At 43.8% G+C, this 23,782-nt stretch overlaps 1 protein-coding gene across 1 annotated transcript; it reads left to right on the forward strand.

Annotated features, from left to right (window-relative positions):
• The first annotated feature begins 4,691 nt into the window (after positions 1 to 4,691).
• LOC121986823 (serine/threonine protein phosphatase 2A 57 kDa regulatory subunit B' beta isoform-like) lies at positions 4,692 to 23,582 on the forward strand. Its single transcript, XM_042540759.1, has 2 exons — positions 4,692 to 4,812; positions 23,008 to 23,582. The coding sequence occupies exons 1-2, from the start codon at positions 4,692 to 4,694 to the stop codon at positions 23,580 to 23,582; spliced, it is 696 nt and encodes a 231-aa protein (XP_042396693.1).
• Positions 23,583 to 23,782: the final 200 nt, after the last annotated feature.

The raw sequence follows: 23,782 nt of genomic DNA on the forward strand, positions 1-23,782 counted from the left end.
CTTATGAAATTAAGGGAAATGTAACCTTAATCCAAATTGTCACTCTTAGAAAGAATAAAATGTGCCAAATAAACTTTGAGGATTTAATTTTTAATTTCAATTGGCACAAATAAAAAGGGTAGAAGAAATGTGAAGTTAGGTTTTGACATTTCCTTAAGAAATAGGCAATCTAGGTTAATTTTAAGGTTTAGCTAAGAATTAAAGATACTTAGATAGATTATCTAGATATATTTTACTTATGCTAAAAATGTCATGATTGATTGTCTATCATATGTCATGATATCATGTGTCGCATTCATTTCTATTATGAAAAACACAAAAATATCATGTCATGTCATACATACATCATGTAGCTATAGCTTGCTTTTCATTTTGAAAATTGCTTATTTTGATGTATGTCATGTAACATCATGCATTATGTTAATTCCCTTGCTATTAAGGACAAAAGACATTTATCATGAATGGTAAATATCTCAACAAGTGGGATGACACCAAGTGATATCATAGGTGGATGATCATAAGTTTCATAATGCCTAGATAGTTATGCATGATCCTTTAGTTTAGGGCAAAACCAAATATACATCTCACAAAGAACCATAAGGTGACTTGTATGTGTTTTAGTATACATTAGATACAAGTGAGATGTTAAGATGGTGAACAAAACTTAAGATATTGATTTAGTACATTTTGTTGAGTTTTAGGTTCATCAAAACACATAGTTATGTGTTTTCCAATCATTGGGAAAGTTAATGTACAAGTCATGTGCATTGAGCCCAAAGAATATGGTTGGATATTGGTTTTTAAAATATTTTTTAAAAATGCTTTTGAAAACCTTGGTGAAGACTATCTTTTGATAGTATTCATCATTGAAAAGTTAGACACAAACTAGGAGAAAACATTGAAGTTTTCAAGAGTTTTCAAATTTATGTCAATCTTTGAAAATAGGAAGTATTTTCATAGAAAATTATTTTTCCTTGATAGAATATACCCTAAATAATGTCTACATGAGTTTTCATGATTTTTAGAGGTTTGTAGAATTTTTGGGGAGTTTCTGAAGTCTGCTGAAATTGAATTTTAGAGAAATCAGAAACCCAATCGATCAGCCGATCGATTGTGATGGTTTTAATCGATCAGTCGATCGATTGGAAAGCCAATTCCCATGAACAGAATGTCAGTGGATCGATCAGCCGATCGATTCGGAGGGAATTTCTGCAAGTAGTATTTTGCGGAATCGATCAATGGATAGATTGAAGTGATTTCAATCGATTGAGTCCCAACTTCAATCGATTGGGAAGTCTGATTTTGGCCTGAAAAACCTGATTTCAGCACTTTAAGCCACTTCAAGTTCCAATAACCATTCCAAATCCCTTGGAATACATTTGTAGACATTTAGAGGGAGTTTTCTTGATGAAAACAGGTATGAATTGGTTAAGATAAATCAAAGTGAAGTTTAGGAAAGGTTTAGTTTCAATTTCGAACTTTGAAATCTCAAAACTTTAAGTTTTGGTTTTCAAGGGGCATTAACCATTCCTAACCTTTTGGAATACACTTGTATACATTTAGGGGGAGTTTTCATGATGCAAGCAAGTATGAATTGGTTAAGGTAGACTTAGGTGAAGTTTAGGTTGAGGTTTAGTTTTATTATTGAATTTTGAATCTCAAAACTTCAAGTTTTGGTTTTCCTAACTATTTAGGAACTCCAAGTCATTGTTGGTGCAATGACAGAAGTTTGACCATATTTTTAGGGGGCGTTACTTCTTGAATGCATGAAAATTTACTTTCAAGGACCTTGAAAGGGGGTTAAACCTTCGTGATGGATAATACTCAGGGTCGAGTATTGAGGAACAATGGAAGATTGGTTATCTTCATTGCTAGGATGATAAATGCTCTCAGATGAGCATTGTGGAGTAGGTTACTACTCAAGGGGGAGCATTGGATTAATGAAGGGGATCGGACCTTCATTGGTAAAGTGAAAAATGCTCTTGGATGAGCATTGAGAAGAAGATTACTGCTCAAGGGGGAGCATTGAATACAATGAATGAGAGTTTCATTGGGAAATTTATGCATGCTCTATGATGAGTATTGTGAAGTGAAGTAGAGCTCAAGGGGGAACTTTGGCAGCAATGAAGAATATGAGATCTTCATTGTGGGGTTGTTAACAACATATGAGGTTGTAAACAACATAGAGTTAACTCTTATGGAGAAGATTTTGTTTTCAGTTTTTTATGTGTGACAAATGGGGAGAATGTAAGGTTAAGTTAGGCCTTCATCCCAAGCAGGGGGAGTTTGCCCTTTAAGAAAGGGAGAGAATGAAGGAAACCTTCATTCATGCCTTGTCATGAAAGAGGTTAAGGTTATGAGATTTAGCCTTGTGATAAAGAAGAGGTTAAGGCTATAGGATTTAGTAGTCTTGGTATAAAGAAGAGGTTAAGGCTATGAGATTTAGCCTTGTGATAAAAAAAAGGTTAAGGTTATGGGATTTAGCCTTGGTATAAGGAAGAGGTTAAGACTATGAGATTTAGTCTAACTTAGAGGTATTGTCAAACATCAAAAAGGGGGAGATTGTTGGGGCAATTTCCCTAGGTCAAGGTTGACCAGTTTGATTAAGCTTGAGTTGAGTCAAGCTTGAGTCAGGATTTGAGTTTTGATGTTTGACAATATAAGGAGATTGCTGGAGCAATCGTTCGGTTGTGGAGATGGTCAAAGGATTGACCAGGTTGATGAGAATACAAGTCAAGTAGGTCAAGGTTAACAGGAGACTTGACTGGGTAAGTCCTAACTGGAGGTTAGGTATTTAGAAAGTCCTGGTGATGAGCCAGGCAATTGGAAAGTCCTAGTGAGGAGCCAGGCAAGTGGAAAGTCCTGGTGAGGAGCCGAGCAGTTGGAAAGTCCAAGTGTGATCTTGGCAAAGGAAAAAGTCCTGGTGAGGAGCCAAGCAATTGGAAAGTCTAAGTGTGATCTTGGCAAAGGGTGTAAGTCCAAGCATGTGCTCTTGGCAAGGTAAGTCCTGGTATGACTTGGCAAGGAAGACCCAACAACTAAGATGAGGCCGAAGGAAGCTCCTGAAGGCAAAGCGTGAAGGATGGGGAGATATCCGAGGGACGCAAGGCTGATAGAGGAGGCTAGAAAGCTAGTTCGAGGTTGGTCGGGTGTGGACAAATGATAGGCATGGAGACCCAACAGGTCATGGTTGACTGGAAGTTGGATTTGGGACTTTGGACTTGAGTTTGAGTCAAGTTCAGAGTGTTCAATTGATCGGGCGATCGATTGAATAGGGTCCAAATCGATCGGTCGATCGATTTGGACTGTGCTGCGATTATAGGAAGGCTCAATCGATCGGCTGATAGATTTCAATATGAAATCGAGAGCACAGAGGTTTCCCAATCGATCAGGCGATCGATTGGGAACTGTCAATCGATTGGTCGATCAATTGGGCAGCAGAAGCTCTCACACGGATGCGATAGCACAGAAAGGTTCTGAATCGATCAGGCGATCGATTTAGGAAGTTCCAATCGATCGGTCGATCGATTGAGAAGTGACCGTTGCGCAGAATGCAGGTGATGGGCGACTGCGATGGAGCGGTGCTGATGTAGCAATCGATTGGGGATGAATTCAATCGATTTGGAGCACTATTTAAAGCCTGGACGAAGCGTTTTCTTTGCCAAATTTTTGCGATTTTCTTCCTGCGATTTTTCGGCGATCTTCAGAGACTTTCTCCGATCTTCACCGCTAGTTCTTGAAGGCTCTTGGGAGTGTTCTCTTAAGGTTCAAGAGGCAACAACAAACAACAAGTAAGAAAGAAGAAGGGTGTATTGTAGTTATATCGTGTATTTTCTTCTTGTGTGAGTTGTGTGTGGATTTGTACGAGGCTTCTCCGCCTCCGGCTGCGACCGAGAATGAGTTGTTCATAGTGGAGGAGCGTGTCATGTGTGGATCCTTGGATTAGTCACCTCTTCTTGAGGTGGATACCAAGTAAATCCTAGTTGTTAGCATTATGAGTGTTTGTCTTCGAGTATTCCGCTGCACAACAACAAGACGAAGCAAACCGACGCAAGCGCGACGAAACGTTATTCACCCCCCCTCTAGCGGGCACATCGGTCCCAACAGAGCTCTCGCCCCACTCGGATGGTGGTCGAGGAGCTGATGCGACTGTAAGAGCCAGGATCTCCTGGACCACTTTTGTGGTCCAAGGGATGTGCCATTCGTATTTACGGCCGGATCGTGGTCGCGATCCGACCACAAATGGTTGCGATCCCTTCCTGGGTTCATCGTCCCCATCAGATTATAGTTTTTGTTCGGAACGGGCGGCCTCCGTCCACCCAGAGGATACCCTCGCTCGACGCCTAGTAACCTGGCCACTTATCCGCCACCAGAGGCCTGCGGATGGCCTCCGGGCGGCCTTCGGCCGCCCGCTCCGAACAAAAATTATAACCTGATGGGGGCGATGACCCCAAGAAGGGATCACAACAATTTGCGGAAGGATCGTGGCCACGATCCAACCGTAAATATGAGTGACACATCTCCTGGACCACAAAAAAATGGTCCGGGAGATCTGTGCTCCGACTGTAGAAGGTTGCGGATTTGAGGCCTCTGAGCGGGAGGAAGCCTCCGATCAGAGCCTCTTACTGCGTTGGCGCTAGATCAGGGGCTCGTCGGAGGTGGTTGACTCGGAAGGAACTGCTACTGGGACCATGGAGGGCCAGGCGGGTGAAAACTTGCCTGTGGTAGCCGAGGCACTGCTTCACGCTGCTCAGGTTGCTTCTCTGATCTGCTCCTCTGATGTGCCGACCGGCAAGTTCCCACTGCTTTCCAGTTTGACATCCCCCTTAGCGTTGATCTCAGCATCAGTTAGCTTGCCCCTGTCGCTCAATATTGACTTAAACATAACTTGGGCTGCAAAAGAGAAAAAGAAATTTGTTAGATTTAAAATCGACAGAGAGACAAATGATTTTCCAAAGGAGTCGAGCAACCGAGCTTGGATGAGACTCAGCCTAAACATATACAGAATGCCCTCCAACAATAACTTGTGGATGCGATATTTCTAACCGACCAGGTACGCGGTTGCTTGGAGATAGGTTGGCTCCCATCGATATTTTTCCAGTGCAGGGGATTTTGGTAGCTTCATTTGCCAGTCGGTTGGGAAAGCAGGTCGGTTGGGAAAGCAGGTCGGTCGGGAAGTCGGACGAAGAAGTAGTGATCCTTCTAGTCCTTATTAGATATGGATATCTTTTCAAAGTATACGACGCCCCCTTGAGCCTAGAAGAGGAAGGTGCCTGGTTTAGATAGTTTTGGGTAGTAAAAATAGTAGAAAATGCGGGGCAAAAGAGGAATTCCGTATACACGGAACAGTTTCACAACTCTGCATAGTAACCTAAATGAATTAGGTACCAACTGTTGCAAGGGAATGTGGAAATACCTATAAATTTCAGAAAAGAATGGGTGAATAGGAAATCACAGATCGACATAGACTTGGTCTTTGAAGAAAGAAAGAAAGTCGTCTAGAGGCGTATGAGGGCGAGCATAGGCGAAAGGGATTGCGATTTGATAGTCGTCGGGAATATGATAGGTCATCTTCATTTGATCGACCTCATCATCGTTAAAATCGGACGTAGTGGAGGTAAACCACAACTCGAGGACAACCGGGGGTGGAGAAGGAGAATGCGCCATGAGACAGAAGATAGATATCGAAGATCTAAAGGGAGAAAGGCAAAGGGACTTACTAGAGGAAGATCATCAGTGAGGAGCAGAAGGCAGGAAGCAAGGAAGACGAAGACGAGAATGAAAAAGCGATAAGGCGATGAAAGAAATTAAGAGTTTAAAAACCCTATTGATGATTGCCCTGAGCCGTCTAATTAAATCCTTTGGAAAGCAAGATTTAATCTTAGTCGTTAAATTTGAAAAGACAGCTATCACATTAGATCCTAATAGTCACCTGTCACATCACACATGTGATTGCAGCAGATCGTGACACGTGGCATTCAGCCACAGGTGACATTTAATGAGAACTGGAGGCGTATGATTAAAAGATATGGTTGGTATGCTTTACATTAATGGCCAAGGATTTGAGCGATTTCTAAGAAATCATGATGACGTCAACAACAATTAAAAGGCACTAAGTATAAGTGGTCGCTCGGAAAAGAGATTAGAAAGAAGTTAAAAAAAATGACTAAGTGTTGTTCCTGTAGGATCTAAGCGGCATCAGCCTCAGAGTATGAGTGGCCTCTTGAAAAAGAGATCAGAAAGAAGTTAAAATATGACTAAGTGTCGTTCCCGTAGGATCCGAGCGGCATCAATCTTGAAGTATGAGTGGTCGATTGGGAGAAAGATTAGAAAGAAGTTAACAAGCGCCTAAGTATCGTCCATGTCATAGCCGAGCAACGTCTTTAAATCCTAGTACGTATAGTCGGGGAGAAATCAGCTTCCTAACGAGTAGCAGGAATAATGAGTGCATAGCTGAGCGGTGACTCTAAACCCTAGACACCCAACCGGGAAGAAGAGTTGTAGAACATACTAATTGTCCAGTTAGTCGGATTTGCAGTCTCCCTCAACTAAATTTGAGGGGAAGACTTGTGATACGATGATGAAGAGGGCCCCTAAGAAAGAGGGGTAAAAGCGGGAAAGAGCGGCTGACGTGGAGGTCAAAATCAGAATAGTCAAAAGCCCAGGTCCATAGATCAGGCGAAGTTGACCGAATTGACCCTCAATGCCGGTCGGACGTGGCCGTCCGGATGGCCATCCTCTGAAAACTTGCGACTAGTGTCAAGAGCCAAATAGTAAATCTCCCGAACCATTGCTCCTGCCGACCATACAGCATGTCCGATCAAATAAAAGGTAGCCCTCCGACAACAGGAAAGCCGAGTGAAGGAAAATAGTTCTGTTCAGTACGACCGAGCTGGGACATCTCCGTCGAGTGGCTTCCGGTCAGCCTATAGTAGGACCCATCTACATATCTCGTCGTACTCTTTTGGAAGTTTGTGCCACTGACAACAGAGCATGTCCAACAAACATATTGTACTTTAAAAGCTTCCAGCTTGTCACATAAGAGATTTCTGTACTTAAGGAAAGACATCATAGCTTTCTGTGCTCACTTAAGGAAAGACATAAGAGATTTTTGTGCTCACTTAAGGAAAGACAATAGTGACACTTTTTTTACTTATATTTTCCTATGACACTTTAGTAAGCGTGCATACGCTGTGAGATGCGTGCACAGACATTAGAGTGATACTATAAAAGGGGGTTTCTAACCATAGGCGAAAGTATGCAATATCTTGTTATTCTATACACTCTAACTACTGTTCATACTGTTCCTCTCCATTGAGTCGAGGATTGACTTGAGTGTTAGAGGGTTAATGCTGGGAACCTTTTCTTGGTCTGATACTAATATTCTTGATTTTATAAGACAGCGAGGAGTCTTCATCAAATCAACCGTAGAATTACAATTTTAGCCTATCATATTCTAATCATTTAGACAGGATAACATGAAAGATTGTATCTGGGTAACTCATTTGTTGAATAAATTATAGTCTTTCTTTGTCATTGTTCAACACCCTTGTCTTTCACAACTTCAATGGAATGGTCAGAAGGGATGCGATGACGGTAGACGACGGTAACTCGATGTTAATAGGCGGCGATGATGGTAGACGATGGTAACTCGATGTTAATATATACTTTCATTGAGTGATCGAGTAACAGTGAATGATGGTGTGTTAATAATGTGCACATGGAAGAGGAGTGAAACCAGTGGGGATCAATGCAGTGACCAAGCAGTTGGAATCCTAATTGATGAGATCGGGACCATGCTTCGTTTTGGATCTTCTAAATTATTCCGGCAGTAGATTCAGGCCGATTTTTGTCTTATCCTTCCATAAAAAATTTCATTCTCATTTTTTTTTTAAAATGGTAGAATTAATAAAGATTTCGTTTTTAATTTATCTTTGTAGTTGAAAACTTGATTAAGAATTTTTTTTATCTAACCATTAGGAATTAATAGAAAAGGTAAATCTCTAATGATATAAGAGATCTGGCTCGGTTATTAATAGAGTGTTTAAAATATTATTTTTTTTGCATCATACTTTATACGATAAAACCAACTTTACAATATAAGGGGTAAAATAAAGAATCCAAAGAGTATGGTAGGTGAAGTGAATTATTTTCCAACAGCAGTTAGAGATCTTGCCCTTTTTATATTTTGGACCCTACACATTTCAAAATCACTGTCAGAGTTAAATTCTCGACGGAACGAACTCTCACTAAGTGCATTGATGTTTTGGACTTGTTTAGATTTGGCGAGCACAGCTCGACCAAATGATCCAACCCATCCATTACTTTGAACATGTCGAGCCAAGTCCGGTCGTGATCGATCTGACCCATTTAATAGATCAGCTGAACGTGTGTAAATCCGCTTCATCCTAGTTTTTCCCCAATTTAGACGGTTCATGGACATTACTATTTGATATATGATCCTGTCTAGAATTCGAGTCAGACGAAGGCCGGATGAGCTGTCGTTAGTGTTGACGGAGACGCAACTATGACACCCTTATCATACGTGCCCCGGAGAATAGACCCCCATGTGGCGTTGACGGATGGAGGTAACTAAGCCAATGATACTTGAGCTCTGTGCACACTCAGACAAGCACACGGAACATTAGAGGCCAGAAATCAGAGAAAAAGTCCCAGGAGCAGGCCCTCTGACGCTCAAGTAAGGTACTTTTTTATCAAAAGAACAGTGTTCGAAGGAGAAAGAAAAGTAGAAGATAAGTACAAATGTGCGAGAGAGCGTACCTGCTCAAGGGAGAGGACCTCCTCTTTTATATGGTCGTGCGTCCTCTGGAGCCTGACCATTGTCAGAGAATGTCAGATGTCATGCCTTATAGGGTGATGGAGGGCGCGTGATACCCTTCTATGGGACGGAAGAAGATTCCACTCGCAGATGATAGTCGACCCTTGGAATATTCCCTGACATACAACAGTTATTCTCTGACAGACAGTTACGATTCCATGACCTTGTTGTCACTTCGTGCCTTCTGTCCCACTCGAGTATGACTAGGGGTAGCTCGAGATGATCTGTCAGGTATAACATTTGGCCTAAGTCTTGAGGGGCAGGGAGAGCGGTGGTGAGATCACTCAAGAGCTGACCGAGAGTTGGCCTACTGGGAGAACCAGGCCTGGATATGTAAACCAAGCTGGGAAAACCCGACCAGTGGATCAGGTCAGGCATTACCCTCGGTTGCATATTATGTCTCAAATTTGGGATCCTGATCTGTAAGCATCCGATCGGGAATTATGCAACTATGTGACTAATGACGTCAGACAGTCCCCCTTCTTCTTTCCCTAACTATTGACTGTCACATCCTCCTAACTTCTGACCACCACGTCTCCTTGACTTCTGACTGCCACATCCCCTTAACTTCTGACTGTCATGTCTCCTTGACTTCTAACTGCCACGTCTCCTTGACTTTCGACAGTCGGGCCCTACCATTATGCACCGTTTCACAAGGTGTTGACTTAGAGGCGACCATGACACCCTTATCGTACGTGCCCCGGAGAACGGACCCCCACGTGGCGCTGACGGACAGCGGTAACTAAGCCGGTGGTACTTGAGCTCTGCGCACACTCAGACAAATACACGGAACGTTAGAGGCTAGAAACCAGGAAAAAGTCCCTGGAGCAGACCCTCCGACGCTCAAGTCAGGTATTTTTTCCCCAGAAGAACAGTGTATGAAGAAGAAAGAAAAGTAGAAGACAAGTGCAAATATGTGAGAAAGCTTACCTACTCAAGGGAGAGTACCTCTTTTTTTATATGACTGTGCGTACCTCTGGAGCCTGACCGATATCAAAGAATGTCGGGTGCCAGGCCTTGTAGGGCGATGGAGGACGCATGACACCCTTCTATGGGACAGATGAAGGTTCCACTCATAGATGATAACCGACTCTTGGAATATTCACTGACATATAGTAGTTATGTTCTGGCAGGCAGTTACGATTCCATGATCTTGTTGTCGCTTAGCGCCTTCTCTCCTGCTTGGGTATGACTGGGGGCAGCTCGAGATGATCTGTTAGGTATAACATTTGGTCTAAGTCTTGAGGGGCAGGGAGAGTGATGGTGAGATCACTCAAGAGTTGATCGGGAGTTGGCCTACTGGGAGAACCAGGTCTGGATATGTATACTGAGCTGGGAAAATCCAACCAGTCGGATCAGGTCAGGCATTACCCCCAGTTGCATATTATGTCTCAAATTTGGGATCCTGATCTATATGCACCCGACCAGGAATTATGCGACTATGTGACTAATGACGTCAGGCGATCCCCCTTCTTCTTTCTCTAACTGCTGACTGCCACGTCCTCATGACTTCTGACCCCCATGTCTTCTTGACTTCTGACTACCACATCCCCTTAACTTCTGACTGCCATGTCTCCTTGACTTCCGATGGCAGGACTCCTTTGTGAAGTGTGTGACGCCCCCTGGACTCTCCGTCAGTTCCACTACTTCTTTACCTCTCATCGTCATAACGAAGGTCTTTTCCGTCTCCAAGCCCGGACTTGTACTACCTTTTTCGCTCCCCTCCCATCCTCAGAATAAGAATGCAAGGAGAAATATTTTTTCGTTTGTTTCCCCATTGCCATGGAGTGGCTTACCCAATGACGATCAGTTCTTCCTTCGACGCCCTATTTAGGGGATTTTCCGACATACCCTAACTTTTGGAGGCCTCCGCGCAACTGGCAGGTTGGCGCTTTGACTTAATCATGCTTCTGACAGAAGATGTGTTGTTTCTGTTCAGGTTGAATCACATCCCTTCAGAGCTACCACACTCTTTAGGTAAGGCTTACCCTACCTTGACTTGTCTTTGCCCTCCTACTCTGATTCTGGTGCTCTCTTGCAGTGAATACTCTGATCGAGCATCCCTGATCAGGCATCTTCCCTTGAGCGATTTGGAAATAAACCACCAAGGACGCATCATTTTGGATAGGAGGGGTCTATCTCATTCTGCTCTATTTGCTCTAGGGGTGGCTGCCTCAACTGCTCCCCGTCCGGCTGCTCAAGTAACCCCGCATGTTCGGCCTGTTCCTAGATCTGTAAGGCACGCTCCTCCAACTCCTCTTGCTCGTCGACCTCGAACCCCATCAGAGGAGTCAGACTCAGATGAATAACCACTCTCGCGCAAGCCAAGACGCAGACCTATGGGACTCGGCGTAGTATCTGAGGCTCAGACTGCCACTTCATCGTCCTGATCGGCCTCTGCTTCCGTTGTCGATCCACAACTCTCGAGCGGCCCTATTATGCCACCCAGACTGTGGACAGGAGCTGAGCGAGGGAAGGCCTTGGTCGTTAAAGAAGAGATCGATCAGAGATGCCAATATAGATCCAGCGCCCTAGTCAAACCTTCTTCCCCTCGACTGACCCCTTCCTCTTTGCACGACCCTTCCATTCATCCTAGACCCGCCTCTTTTTCACTTGATCCCTCTACTCAATTAGGATCTACTTCTACCCAACCTGGTCCCTCTACTTAATCAGGGACTACCTCTTCTCAACCTGTCCCTAGCGGGACTACTCCCGACTCCTCCCAATATCGATATTCCTGCTTTCGTGTTACTCTGCCCACAGAGTGAGGATTACGTCGCTATCTTGCTACCCCTGCTCGCTCTATCCTACTGCAGGGTCGACTAGCAACTCAATGGGAGCAGACTATGAAGGCGATGAATACCTTCTCACTGCCTGCCCTAGTAGACATGTCCTCTGAAACTACCACTACGGTAAGCTTTCGCTTCCTCTTACGGCTTCCCTCTCTTATTCTAACTTTCTGTTCTTACTTTCCTGTTACTATGAATAGATGTTTGCCCAATCGCTCTGCTTAAATCAGACGTTCTTGCATATACACCGATTGAATAAGATCTTGAAGGATCGAGTTGCTGACCTAGAGTCTCAAATCTCTGACCCTACTTCAGTCGTGTCCCAATTAAAGGTAGAGGTGGAGACCTTAAAGAAGGTGAATGCCTCCTGCGAACAAACCCTGGGGGAGGCCCAACTAGAGATTGACCATCTCCGAGATGACAAAAATAGACTTGAAGTTCTCCTATAGTCATCTGAGGCTAAGTGTCAAGAGGAGATGCCCCTCAAGGATAAGGTACAATCAGAACAAATTCAGCGAGCTATAGCTCTGGAGGACTTTAAAATTATGCATAAGCAAGAGATGGACCGCCTGACCCAGGAGCTGAACTCCAAGGACATGCTTCTTATAGACCAGAGACGGGATCTGGAGTCTCAATCAACAGAGCTGAGCTCCTTGTAGGCAAAGCTGTCTCAGGCCCAATCTGCCCTATCTAGCTCCATTATGGCCTTAGAGACTTATAAGGTCGGGGAGAGCGATCGTCTACAAGCGAGCTAGGAAGAATATTTACGCTCTTCAGAATTTGGCTCGTAAGTGGGGGATTGCTTCGTCAGATCTGTGGCTTATGGTGTGGTAGGAGCACTCCAACAACTTAAGAAGGGAGGGTATCTGCCCTTCGATCCTCCTGAGGACTTTTTGGATCATCGTCAGATCCTCAAAGAGATGCCCGACGATGTATTCTCAGAATTTAAATAACCCTTCTTATTGTACATGAACATCTGCCCATTGTACCTTATAAAAATTAATTTTCACTATCCTTGTTGTTATTTCCTTTTTAGATTTTATGTCTTTTCCTTAGCCCTTACTCAGTGGAGCTTGAGCTGTTTAGCCCTAGCACTGGGACTTTAGCAGGTCCTAAAGAAGATTCGTGCATGTTCTAGACCAAGTTATCCTGACCAGTCATTTTATGCTCGATCGGTTATGTTGTCCGGATCTAAAATCTTACAAAGGAGTGATTCACTTAAGTACAATAGGGTTGGAGATAGTTAGCACTCCAAGGATAGTCCAACCTCCTACCTTGAGCGTCTTGCAAGTAGTAGACATCTAACGCTAACCTTTTAACAATTTTATACGACCCATCCTACTGAGGTGCTAACTTGGTTACCTCTCCTACCGGCTTTGTCCTTTTTCACACTAAGTCTCCTTCTCTGAAGAACCGCAGAATAACTCTCCTATCATAATTTTAGCACATCCGCTACCTATATGCAGTTAATCTAGCAACTGCCCATTCTTGGGTTTCACTGATAAAGTTCAGCTCTGAAAGTCATCGCTCACCATTTTCCTCGTCATATAGAAGCCTTCTGATGGATGGCACCCTGACTTCTATAGGCACAACCGCCTCACTACCATAGACCAGGTGAAAGGGGGTGAGCCCGGTGCTCTCTCGCGGAGTCGTGCAATATGCCCAAAGGATGCTAGGTAGCTCTTCCACCCAATCACCGCCTACATGATCCAGCTTAACCTTTAACCCTCGCACTATCTCTCTATTAGTGGCCTCCGTCTGCCCATTACTTTGAAGATAAGCCACAGACGTGAAGGTCTGGGTTATTCCAAATCCTCAGCACCATTCCTGGATCTTGCGCCCTTGGAACTGTCTGTTGGACCCTGTGGTAGTTTTGATGTGATCAACCAAGTTGGTTAGGTCCTGCGTTTTGTCTGAACCCTGTGTCTGAGTGTGCAGGAACTTAGGAGCACAGGAAGTCGAGCGGAAGACGCAGCTAGCGAGAAGGACGGCACGGAAAGGGAGCCGACGGGCTTGGTGTGTCTGAAGGACGAGAGAGTTGCGGAAGAGTACTCCGGTGGAGCGAGAAGAATGTGCACGGCGTTCGAGGGACGAGAAGCCGGACGGAAGCCTGCTCGAGGAGAAGGCCGGGAATTGGGTTCGGGTGAGCCCTATTCCGGTAGGCCGCAATCACCCAAGGAGCCGAATCGGAGCAAGTCAACTGGAGGTTGACTTGTCAACGGTTCGGTCGACCAAACCTTTTGATCGGTCGACCGAACCCTTCTTTAACTGAAGCCAACCGCAGTAGACACGTCGAATGCCATGTCAAAAGTTGACCGTTGGTGAAGCTGATCGGTTGACCGAACCTCCTGATCGGTCGACCAAACCGAAGCTAATCCAGAGACTTAGTCGAGCAAGATGATCGGGCCAACTCAGCTGGAAGACCGTTGGCCAATCGGTCGACCGAAAATAAGGATCGGTCGACCGAACCAAAGCTCATCCTCAGAGACTGCACCTGGACGGAAGACTGGGCAGGTACTTCATCCTCCGAGTCAGAAGTCGAAGAATTCTCGGGACTAGCACTGATGGCCAACCATCAGCTAGAAGAAACATCTAGCTCAGAAATGAGCATTGATGAAGGGGGAGGAACATCAGAAGAAAAAAGCAGCAGTGAAGGGGGAGCGTCACCAGATTAGGTAAGTAAGGTACGCAATCTAACCCCGACTCAATCTTTTAAATTTATTAAAGCTCTTTCTAAAGAATTAGATAAATTAGAAAAAGAAAATGAAGATTTGAAATCAGAAAATGAAAATTTAAAACTGGAAATTGAAAAATTGAAATATGATGCATGCTTAAAGATAAATATTTTTCCAAAATCAAAACTTAAAATTTATGGAAAATTAAACTGGTATATAAGGAAGCATCAGGGTCAACTTAGGAAAATTCCTAAGAATTATATACCCCCTAAGTTTTTGACTAATCTTGTAGGAAGGAACCTTTATTGGGTTCCAAAATCTGTGCTAAACTAATCTCTTAAAATTAAAAGATTTATAGAGAGAAAATTAAACATTGAAATTCTTTATGGAAGCTTTGTCTAAGGAAGTGGTTGTTGCTCCAATAACCAAGAAGGCCTAGTGTCTCGCCACGACCTGGAAGCTAAAATATTGAAAGAAAATGTTTAATTAACTTTATGAAAAAAAGCATTAAAAATAAAAAAAAAATTACATATTGCTTTGAAAGTTTATCAAACATTTTTTTTTACTTAGAAATTTTTCTTGAATATTCTAACTTAAAATTTTTTTTTGGTTAGAAAATAGAATTTTTTTTTATGACTTAGAATGTTTTTTTTGGAAAATTGAGTTTAACTTGGAAAATTTTTTCAAACCTCATTCTTACTTAATTTTTTTTTTAAATTCAAATTTCTACGAAATCATTTTTTAGAATTTTTTTTTCTAAAGTTAAAATATTTTTTTTTCTAAAATATTTTTGAGTTCTCACCCCGTTTTTTGCTGTGATCAAAGGGGGAGAGAAAAGTAAAGAAAAGTACAAGTTTAGGGGGAGTTAGGAAATTAAAATTTTAATATTTTTTTCTCTAAACTGTGTTGTAATTTTATTTATTGCAAATTTATGTTATACTTGTTAGTTTAGTAATTTTTCTTAAAATTACGTTTGTCTAGTTTTAACCCTAACTTGAACTTGGGTTGATGCACATCAAAAAGGGGGAGATTGTTGGACCCCGTGGTAGTTTTGATGTGATCAACCAAGTTGGTTAGGTCCCGCGTTTTGTCTAAACCCTGTGTCTGAGTGTGCAGGAACTTAGGAGCACAGGAAGTCGAGCGGAAGACGCAGCTAGCGAGAAGGACGGCACGGGAAGGGAGCCGACGGGCTTGGTGCGTCCGAAGGACGAAAGAGCTGCGGAAGAGTACTTCGGTGGAGCGAGAAGAACGTGTGCGACGTTCGAGGGACGGGAAGTCGGACGGAAGCCTGCTCGAGGAGAAAGCTGGGAATTGTGTTCGGGTGAGCCCTATTCCGGCAGGCCGCAATCACCCAAGGAGCCGAACCGGAGCAAGTCAACTGGAGGTTGACTTGTCAACGGTTCGGTCGACCGAACCTTTTGATCGGTCGACCGAACCCTTCTTTAACTGAAGCCAACCGCAGCAGATACGTCGAATGCCACGTCAAAAGTTGACCGTTGGTGAAGCTGATCGGTCGATCGAACCTCCTGATCGGTCGACCAAATCGAAGCTAATCCAGAGACTTAGTTGAGCAAGATGATCGGGGCAACTCAGCTGGAAGACCGTTGGCCGATCGGTCGACCGAACATAAGGATCGGTCGATCTAACCAAAGCTCATCCTCAGAGACTGCACTTGGACGGAAGACTGGGCAAGTACAGCAGGTTCGATCGACCGACCAGGTTCGGTCGACCGAACCTGGGGACCGGTCGACCGATCCCTCTCGAGTCAAACCTGATCCCGAAGGATCAGGTGATCTGATAAGCTCGAGAACCCCTATATAAAGAGGGTCTCGGGCAGCTTTAGATAACAACGAGAATATACGAAATTCAACTCTGTAATTACTGTTTAAGCAACTTCTGTGCTCTCAAAGTGTACAAGGCTTCTCCGCCTTTAGAGAAGGAATTTTTCTTACTGTGCCTTTCATCGCCCTGGATTAATAACCCTCTTGGTTGTAACCAGATTAAAACTCTGAGTTCTATTTCTTTTCTGTCATTTTGTTTTGTTATTAAATGTTGCTTTATTTTAAGAGTTGAAAAGCTTTGAGGAGGGTTATTTTTACTTGCAGGCAATTCACCCCCCTCTTGCCAGTCCCCGCTGCACCAACACCGTCTTCAATTATCTGATACCAGCTTGTGCGGTATTTCAAATCGGCATAAGATGCTCTTCTATAGAAATTGAATAATGACTCCCTCAATAATCCTAGCCAGGGCTTCTGCTTCCACCCACTTGGAAAAGTAGTCCACCGCTATGAGCAAGAATCATTTCTGACTTGGTGCCATTAGGAATGGTCCTATAATGCTCATACCCCATTGATTAAAGGGGCATGATACTATTGAGTTTTTCAGCGTGTCGGTTGGTCAATCGGTCATGTTTTGATGCTTTTGGCAAGATAAGCAAGTATTCATCAATCGCTGAGCATCTTTCTGTAGAGTGGGCCAGAAATACCGGGCCAACAGTACTTTTCGAGCCAACATCCTTCCTCTAACGTGGTTACCGTAGCCCCCCTGATGTACTTCTTGCATAGCATATTCCGCCTCATCCGTACCTAAGTATTTGAACAGTGGTCTAGAAAATGCCCTCTTGTACAATTGATCCCCGATCAGAGTGATACGTGCACTCTTTTCCTGATCAATCTAGCTTCCTCCGAATCAGCTGGTAGGACGCCCTGCTAAAGATAGATGATCATTGAGGCTCTCCAGTCAATCAGTTCCTCAACATTATCCTGTAGGTCTATCTGAGCTATTAGGAAGGTCTGGGCTATCGACTTGTCTAGCACCCAAATGGTTAAAGATCTGGCCATTTTAGCTAGTTCATCAGCCCTTTGGTTATCTGTATGAGGAATCGGTATAACTGCAACTTGTCACTATTAACCTCAAAGTTTCCTGCTACTTGCTGAGCTATGAGCTGAGTGTTGGACCGAGTAGGCCAGTTGGAGAGGGTTGAGTTGCCTGAAATAGAAAAACTAAACACCTTCAAGATCTTTCAACTCAGGTTAGCAACAATAGCAAATAAAATTAAACAATAAGAAATTAAAGAAAGAGGCACTAGAATTTACTTGGTTACAACCTAGGTGGTTCTTAATCCAAGCCAAATGAAAGCTCTTAAAAAAGTTTCATTCGGTGAAGGCGGAGAAGCCTCTTACACTCGTTAACATCTCAGACTATTGCTAGGAAATGAATACACAAGTTGTTCTCTCTTTCCTAGGTCTAGGAGTCTTTTTATAGTCCCTGGAAAATTTTATCCTTAGGCTGAAGGCGCCTTCCATAGGGATGGAAGGCACCTCCAGTGAGGCGCTCATGGATAAAACTTTATCCACGGCTAACGACTCATTTCAGCCTGGTCGAAGGTGTCATCCATAGCCTTGGAAGGCGCCTTCGCACTGTTCATCGAAGGCGCCTTCCACAGAAGGCGCGGAGGCGCCTTCAACAAACTTTGAAGGCATCTCCAGCAGCACTTGCAGCTCCATTTCGTTCCTTTGCTGCTGTGATCTCCCGGGTGATTTCGACCACCGGAATAGGGCTCATTGAACCCAATTTCCGGCCTTCTCCTCGAGCAGGCTTCCGCTCCGGCTTCTTGTCCCTCGAATGTCGCACACATCCTTCTCGTCCATCGATGTTCTCTTCCACAACATCTCGTCCCTCGGATGCACTGAGCCCGTCAGCTCTCTCCCGAGTCGTCCTTCTCGCTAGCCGCGTCTTCTGCTAGACTTTCTGTGCTCCTAAGTGTAGGACCGTTGCGACCGGCTAGGAGGGTGTTGGATATTCTGCAAAAATAAAAAGAAAGACAACCCTTCTCAAACTTTTTAAGCTAACACTTGCACAATAAACAGAGCAAATAAATAAAACATTAAAAGACGAGGCACAAGACATTACTTGGTTACAACTGATGTAGTTGTTAATCCAAGGAAGATTAAGCACTAAAACTCCTTCAGGCGGAGAAGCCTCTTACAGCGTTGAAACACAGAAAACAGAAGCTCAACTACAACTAGAAGTGCACAAGCGTTGGAATTACAAGTAATGAGTTCGTTGTAGAGCTTCTGGATCAAAGCTATATTTATAGCCTTTGTCGGGGCGCCTGGAAGGGTTCTGGGCGCCCTGGGGGGATAAAACTTTATCCCCCAACATTCAGATCACGTTTGACGCGATCTGGTCAAGAAACAAGGTCCGGGCGCCCGGAGCCATTCCGGGCGCCTGGAATGGTTCCGGGCGCCCCAGAGCCTAAAGTCAACCAGTGTTGACTTTTTCATCCGAGGACCACTGCTTCGGTTCAGTTCGTCTCCGTCCGGGTCTTCAACTCTGGATTCGCTCGCTTGGGTGATCTCTGCCATCCGGAAAATGGCTCACCTGAACCCAAGTTCCGGTCTTCTCGAGCAGGCTTCCTTCCGGTTTCTTGTCCCTCGGAATCGCCGCATGTTTCCTTCTCGTCCGCCAGCGTACTCATCCGCAGTCTTCGTCCCTCAGTCGCACCCCGTGCCGACCTTCTCGCTATCTGCGTCTCTTGCTTCTCGAGCAGTCTTCCGCTCCGACTTTTGTCTCTCGGAACCACCGCACGCTTCCTTCTCGTCCGCCGGTGTACTCTTCCACAGCGCCTCGTCCCTCGGATGCACCGCGTGCCGTCCTTCTAGCTAGCTACGTCTTCCACTCGATTACCTGTGCTCCTAAGCTCCTGCACACTTAGACATCAGGTTAGAAACACACAGGACCGAACTTAACTTGTTGATCTCACCAAAACAACCTTGGGGTTCCAACACTAAGCTCCTCCACACTTAGATACAGGGATCAAAACATAACATGACCTAACCTAACTTGGTTGATCACACCAAAAATAACCATGGGGTTCCAACAATCTCCCCCTTTTTTGATGTGAGTAACCTAAATTAAGTTAGGGTAAATCAACCATAAAGTAAAGATAATAAAATTACAATTATGTAATAAAGTGCAAAAAAAATTTAAAATTTAATTTTAATTTGAAATTTAACTACTACCTCCCCCTAGACTTAATCTTCCCTTCTCCCCCTTTGATCACATAAAAATTGGGGTACAAAAAAAAAAATCTAAAGTTAACTTCTTCAGAAAAAATTTAGATTTTTCAAAAAAATAAAAAAAACTTATCAAGTTTTTGATAAAATTTTGAAAATAAAAACAAATTCAACGTCAATATTTTTAGAAACTCTAAGTTTTTTTTTAAAAAAAATTCTAAGTTTTGAAATTGACAAAGATTGAAAGCATTAATTTAATTAACTGTTTCATGCTTATCAGTTTGTCAATTAAATATTCAATTTAGTAATTGGCTTCCAGGCTGTGGCGAGGCACTAGGCCTTCTTAATTATTGGATCATCAACTACTTCTAGACAAAACCTCTTAAAGAATTCAAATATTTAATATTCTATCTGAAAGCCCTAAGTCCAATTTTACTTTTAATTTATACAAGTTTTTGGAACCTAATATAGGTTTCTTCCAACTGGGTTAATTAGAAATTTCTTTGGTATATATTTCTGAGAAATTTTTCTAACTTGTCCTTTGTGGTAATAAAAATACCAATTTAGACCATTAAATTTTCTGCTACTTGTATTATATGAGCACGCATGATTTTTCAAGTTCTTTATTTCTTTTTATAAAATATCATTTTCTAATTTTCTTTTGTCAAATTCTTCTAACAGACAAGATTTTGCTAAAATTATTTTTAATTCTTTGTTTTCTTTTTCAAGTTTGTAACAATCTTTAGGTAATAATTTCATAAATTTAAACAACTTGTCAAGTGGGAGATCGTACCCGACTTACCTTATCGATCCCGTCATCTGTAGCTCCTCTTGAACTGTCGCTTTCTTCTGATGTAGCTTCCCCTTCATCGATGCTCTCAATGTTCATTTCGGACGAGCTTTCTTCATGTTCGTCTTCTTGATGACTTGCCATCAACGCAAGTCTGGAAAAGGCTTTGACCTCCGATTCGGATGACGTTTCGTCCCAAGTCGCTTTAAGGGTCTTGTGTTTGTTCGTTTGGATCGGCTTCTTGTTCTTGCCTTTGTTCCTCTCGTTGATCTTTAACTTAGGGTAGTTGTCTTTAATGTGCCCTTCTTCATTACAGTGGTAGCATCTGATTGTCCTTTTCTTTCTACTCCGCAGATGACTAGATTTTCTACATTTAATCAATTTCTTAAACTATCTTACCATCATTACCATTTTATTGTCGTTGAGAGAGGACTCTGAATCTTGTTCGTCCATCTTTCCCTTAAGGGCAATGCCGTGCTTCAACTCCTTTATATCTGCACATCTCAATTCATGGACTTCAAAAGTTGAAAATAACACTTATAAGGTAACAATTTCTAAACCTTAGAGATATAGTAGGCATCTACTAATAATGCCCATATCATATTTCTAGGAAATATATTAAGAGCATACTTTAGCGAATCTCGGTTACTTACCTTTTCTCTGAGGTTTGGAATTCCGGTGATGAGCTCCTTAATCCTCGAGTGAAAGTGTGCAATGGTCTCGTCTTCTTTAAATTGAAGGTTGGTGAGCTGGTTGCGAAGTAGGTCCCGTCTCACAAGTTTTGACTTCGAGGTTCCTTCATGTAGTTCCAAGAATTTCTCCCAGAGTTCTTTTACGGACTCGTAGGCTCTGATTCGGTTGACTTCTTGTGACGGTAACATGCTCAGTAGATGAAACTCTGATTTGCCGTTTGCCACGAAGTCGACTTATTCCTCCTTCATCCATTGAAACTTTTCCTTGCCCTTGGGTGCTTCAAAACCAAATTCCATTATTAATAATAAATCAAAGTCTGTTTTGAAAAATACCTCCATTCTCTTTCTCTAGCTCGCGAACTCCCCCTTGAACTTTGTTGGGTAGATGCTTGGTCCGACCATCTCGTGTGCTTCGTTCGGCGGTTAGTCCTCCTGAAGCGAACCTTGCTCTGATACCACTAATTGGACTAGGTAGGCCAGTTAGAGAGGGTTGAGTTGCTTGAAACAGAAAAACTAAACACCTTCTCTATCTTTCAACTTAGGTTAGCAGCAATAGCAAATAAAATTAAATAATAAGAAACTAAAGAAAGAGGCACCAGAATCTACTTGGTTACAACCTAGGTGGTTGTTAATTCAAGCCAAATGAAAGCTCTTAAAAAAGTCTCCTTCGGTGAAGGTGGAGAAGCCTCTTACACTCGTTAATAGCTTAGACTATTGCTAGGAAATGAATACACAAGTTGTTCCCTCTTTCCTAGGTCCAGGGATTTTTTTTATAACCCTTGGAAAATCTTATCCGTAGGCTGAAGGCGCCTTCCATAGGGCTGGAAGGTGCCTCCAGCGAGACACTCATGGATAAAACTTTATCCACGGACAACGACTCATTTCAGCCTAGTCAAATTAAGGCACATTCCATAGCCTTGGAAGGTGCCTTCGCACTGTTCATCGAAGGCGCCTTCCAACCATGGAAGGCACCTTCCACATAAGGCGCGGAGGCGCCTTCAACAACCTTTAAAGGCGCCTCCAGCAGCACTTGTAGCTCTATTTCGCTCCTTTGCTACTACGAACTCCTGGGTGATTTTGGCCACCAGAATAGGGCTCACTCGAACCCAATTTCTAACCCTCTCCTTGTGCAGGCTTCCACTCTGGCTTCTCGTCCCTCGAACATCGTGCATGCCCTTTTTGTCCACTGGTGTACTCTTCCACAACATCTCGTCCCTCGGACATACCGAGCCTGTCGACCCTCTCCTGTGCTGTCCTTCTCTCTAGCCGCGTCTTCCGCTCGACTTTCTGTGCTCCTAAGCTACTACACACTTAGACACAGGAATCAGAACATAACAGGACCTAACTTAACTTGGTTGATCATACAAAAAATAACCTTGGTGTTCCAACACTGAGAATCTGAATAAATGACCACCCGGACGACTCCGACATACCTACATGCTTGCAGCCCTGCCAATAGCACCTCATATTCCACTTTATTATTAGTTGCTTTGAAATTTAGCCTCACGGCCAGTTGCATGATATCCTCCTGAGGGGATATCAAGAGTATCCTCACTCTGCTTCCCTGCTGGGTGGATGACCCGCCTACATAGACCTTCCAAGTTTCTTCAGAATCAGGTTGATGGATCTCTGTTAGAAAATCTACCAGGGCTTGCACTTTAATTGTCGTTCAGGGCTGATACTGTATGTCATATTCTCCCAACTCAGTTGCCCATTTGATGAGATGCCCATCTATCTCCACGTTAGTAAGAGTCTTCCCCATGGTGTCATTGGTCAGAACTGTGATGGGGTGTGCCAAAAAGTAAGGTCTTAAGCGGCGAGCCATGAGTACCAATCCATAAACTAATTTTTCCAGCGAAGTATATTGGGACTCAACCCCTTTCAATAAGTGGTTGAAGAAGTCACTAAAAGAAAACCTCTCATAGACATCGGTGGAACAACAACGGTTTTAAGCAAAAACCGATGTCTTTGAGTATTTTACACCGGTTTTTCAAAAAACCGGTGTCTATGAGCGCAGATTTTCGCTCATAGACATCGGGATTTTAGGCGATGTCTATGAGTGTCTTTTTTTCGTTAATAGACACCAATTTTAACCGCGGTTTTTAAAACCCGGTGTCTATGAATCAAAATTCTGGCGGACTTTCTTAGCATGTTTTCTTTTGGGCTTCTCCTCGCCCACCATAAATCGAAACCCTAATCCTCAGGCGCCGATCCCACTCCTCAGGCGCTTTATTTTGCCTCCCGTTCCTCTGACGCCGATCCCGGCTCCCCCTGCCAACTGCACTCCTCCCCAGCCCCCGGTTCCATCCCACAAATCGAGTCCCTCCCACTCATTCGCGATGTGCACGTACTTGAGCTCCAGGCGCTCTTTCTCCGCAAACTTCGGATCTTCTCTGTGCTCTTCGACTTCTCCGACACACTCAAGTCGGCCCGCGAGAAGGAGGTGAAGCGGCAGACGCTGTCGGAGCTTGTCGACTTCGTGCAATCCGTCTCCGGCCGGCTCAACGAGCAGGTACAGGAAGAGCTCGTCCGTACTATAGACGTCAATATCTTCCGCAGTCTCCCTCCGGCTTCCCATGAAAACACCGGCGTCGAGCCCACCGACCCGGAGGAGGAGGACCCCTACCTCGACCCCGCCTGGCCTCATCTCCAGCTCGTCTATAAGCTCCTTCTCCGCTACGTCGTGTCGTCCGACACCGATACCAAGGTCGCCAAGCGCTACATCGACCACTCATTCGTGCTCCGCCTTCTCGACCTCTTAAACTCCGAAGACCTCTGAAGGAACGAAGATAACTCCTCCTCACCAGTCACCAGAGTTCCGTTGGAAAGACTATTGCTCTGTAAACATATCCTTTTTATTGTCTCTAGCTTGTTCGCATTTGTTTTGTGCATCGATTTGTGTGTTTTGGCTCTTTTCCGGAGCGTTGGGTTAGGTTTAAGGCCGATATCGCAAGTGTAGGCTGGATTTGTCTTGGTGCA

Source organism: Zingiber officinale, chromosome 5B (genome assembly GCF_018446385.1).
Source record: "Zingiber officinale cultivar Zhangliang chromosome 5B, Zo_v1.1, whole genome shotgun sequence".
NCBI classification, from domain to species: domain Eukaryota; kingdom Viridiplantae; phylum Streptophyta; class Magnoliopsida; order Zingiberales; family Zingiberaceae; genus Zingiber; species Zingiber officinale.

Coding starts and splice junctions, on each gene's coding strand:
- LOC121986823 (XM_042540759.1), top strand. CDS start 4,692: ATGGAGGGCCAGGCGGGTGAAAACTTGCCTGTGGTAGCCGAGGCACTG. Junction 4,813..23,007: donor CAAGTTCCCACTGCTTTCCA/GTTTGACATCCC, acceptor CCTAATCCTCAG/GCGCCGATCCCACTCCTCAG.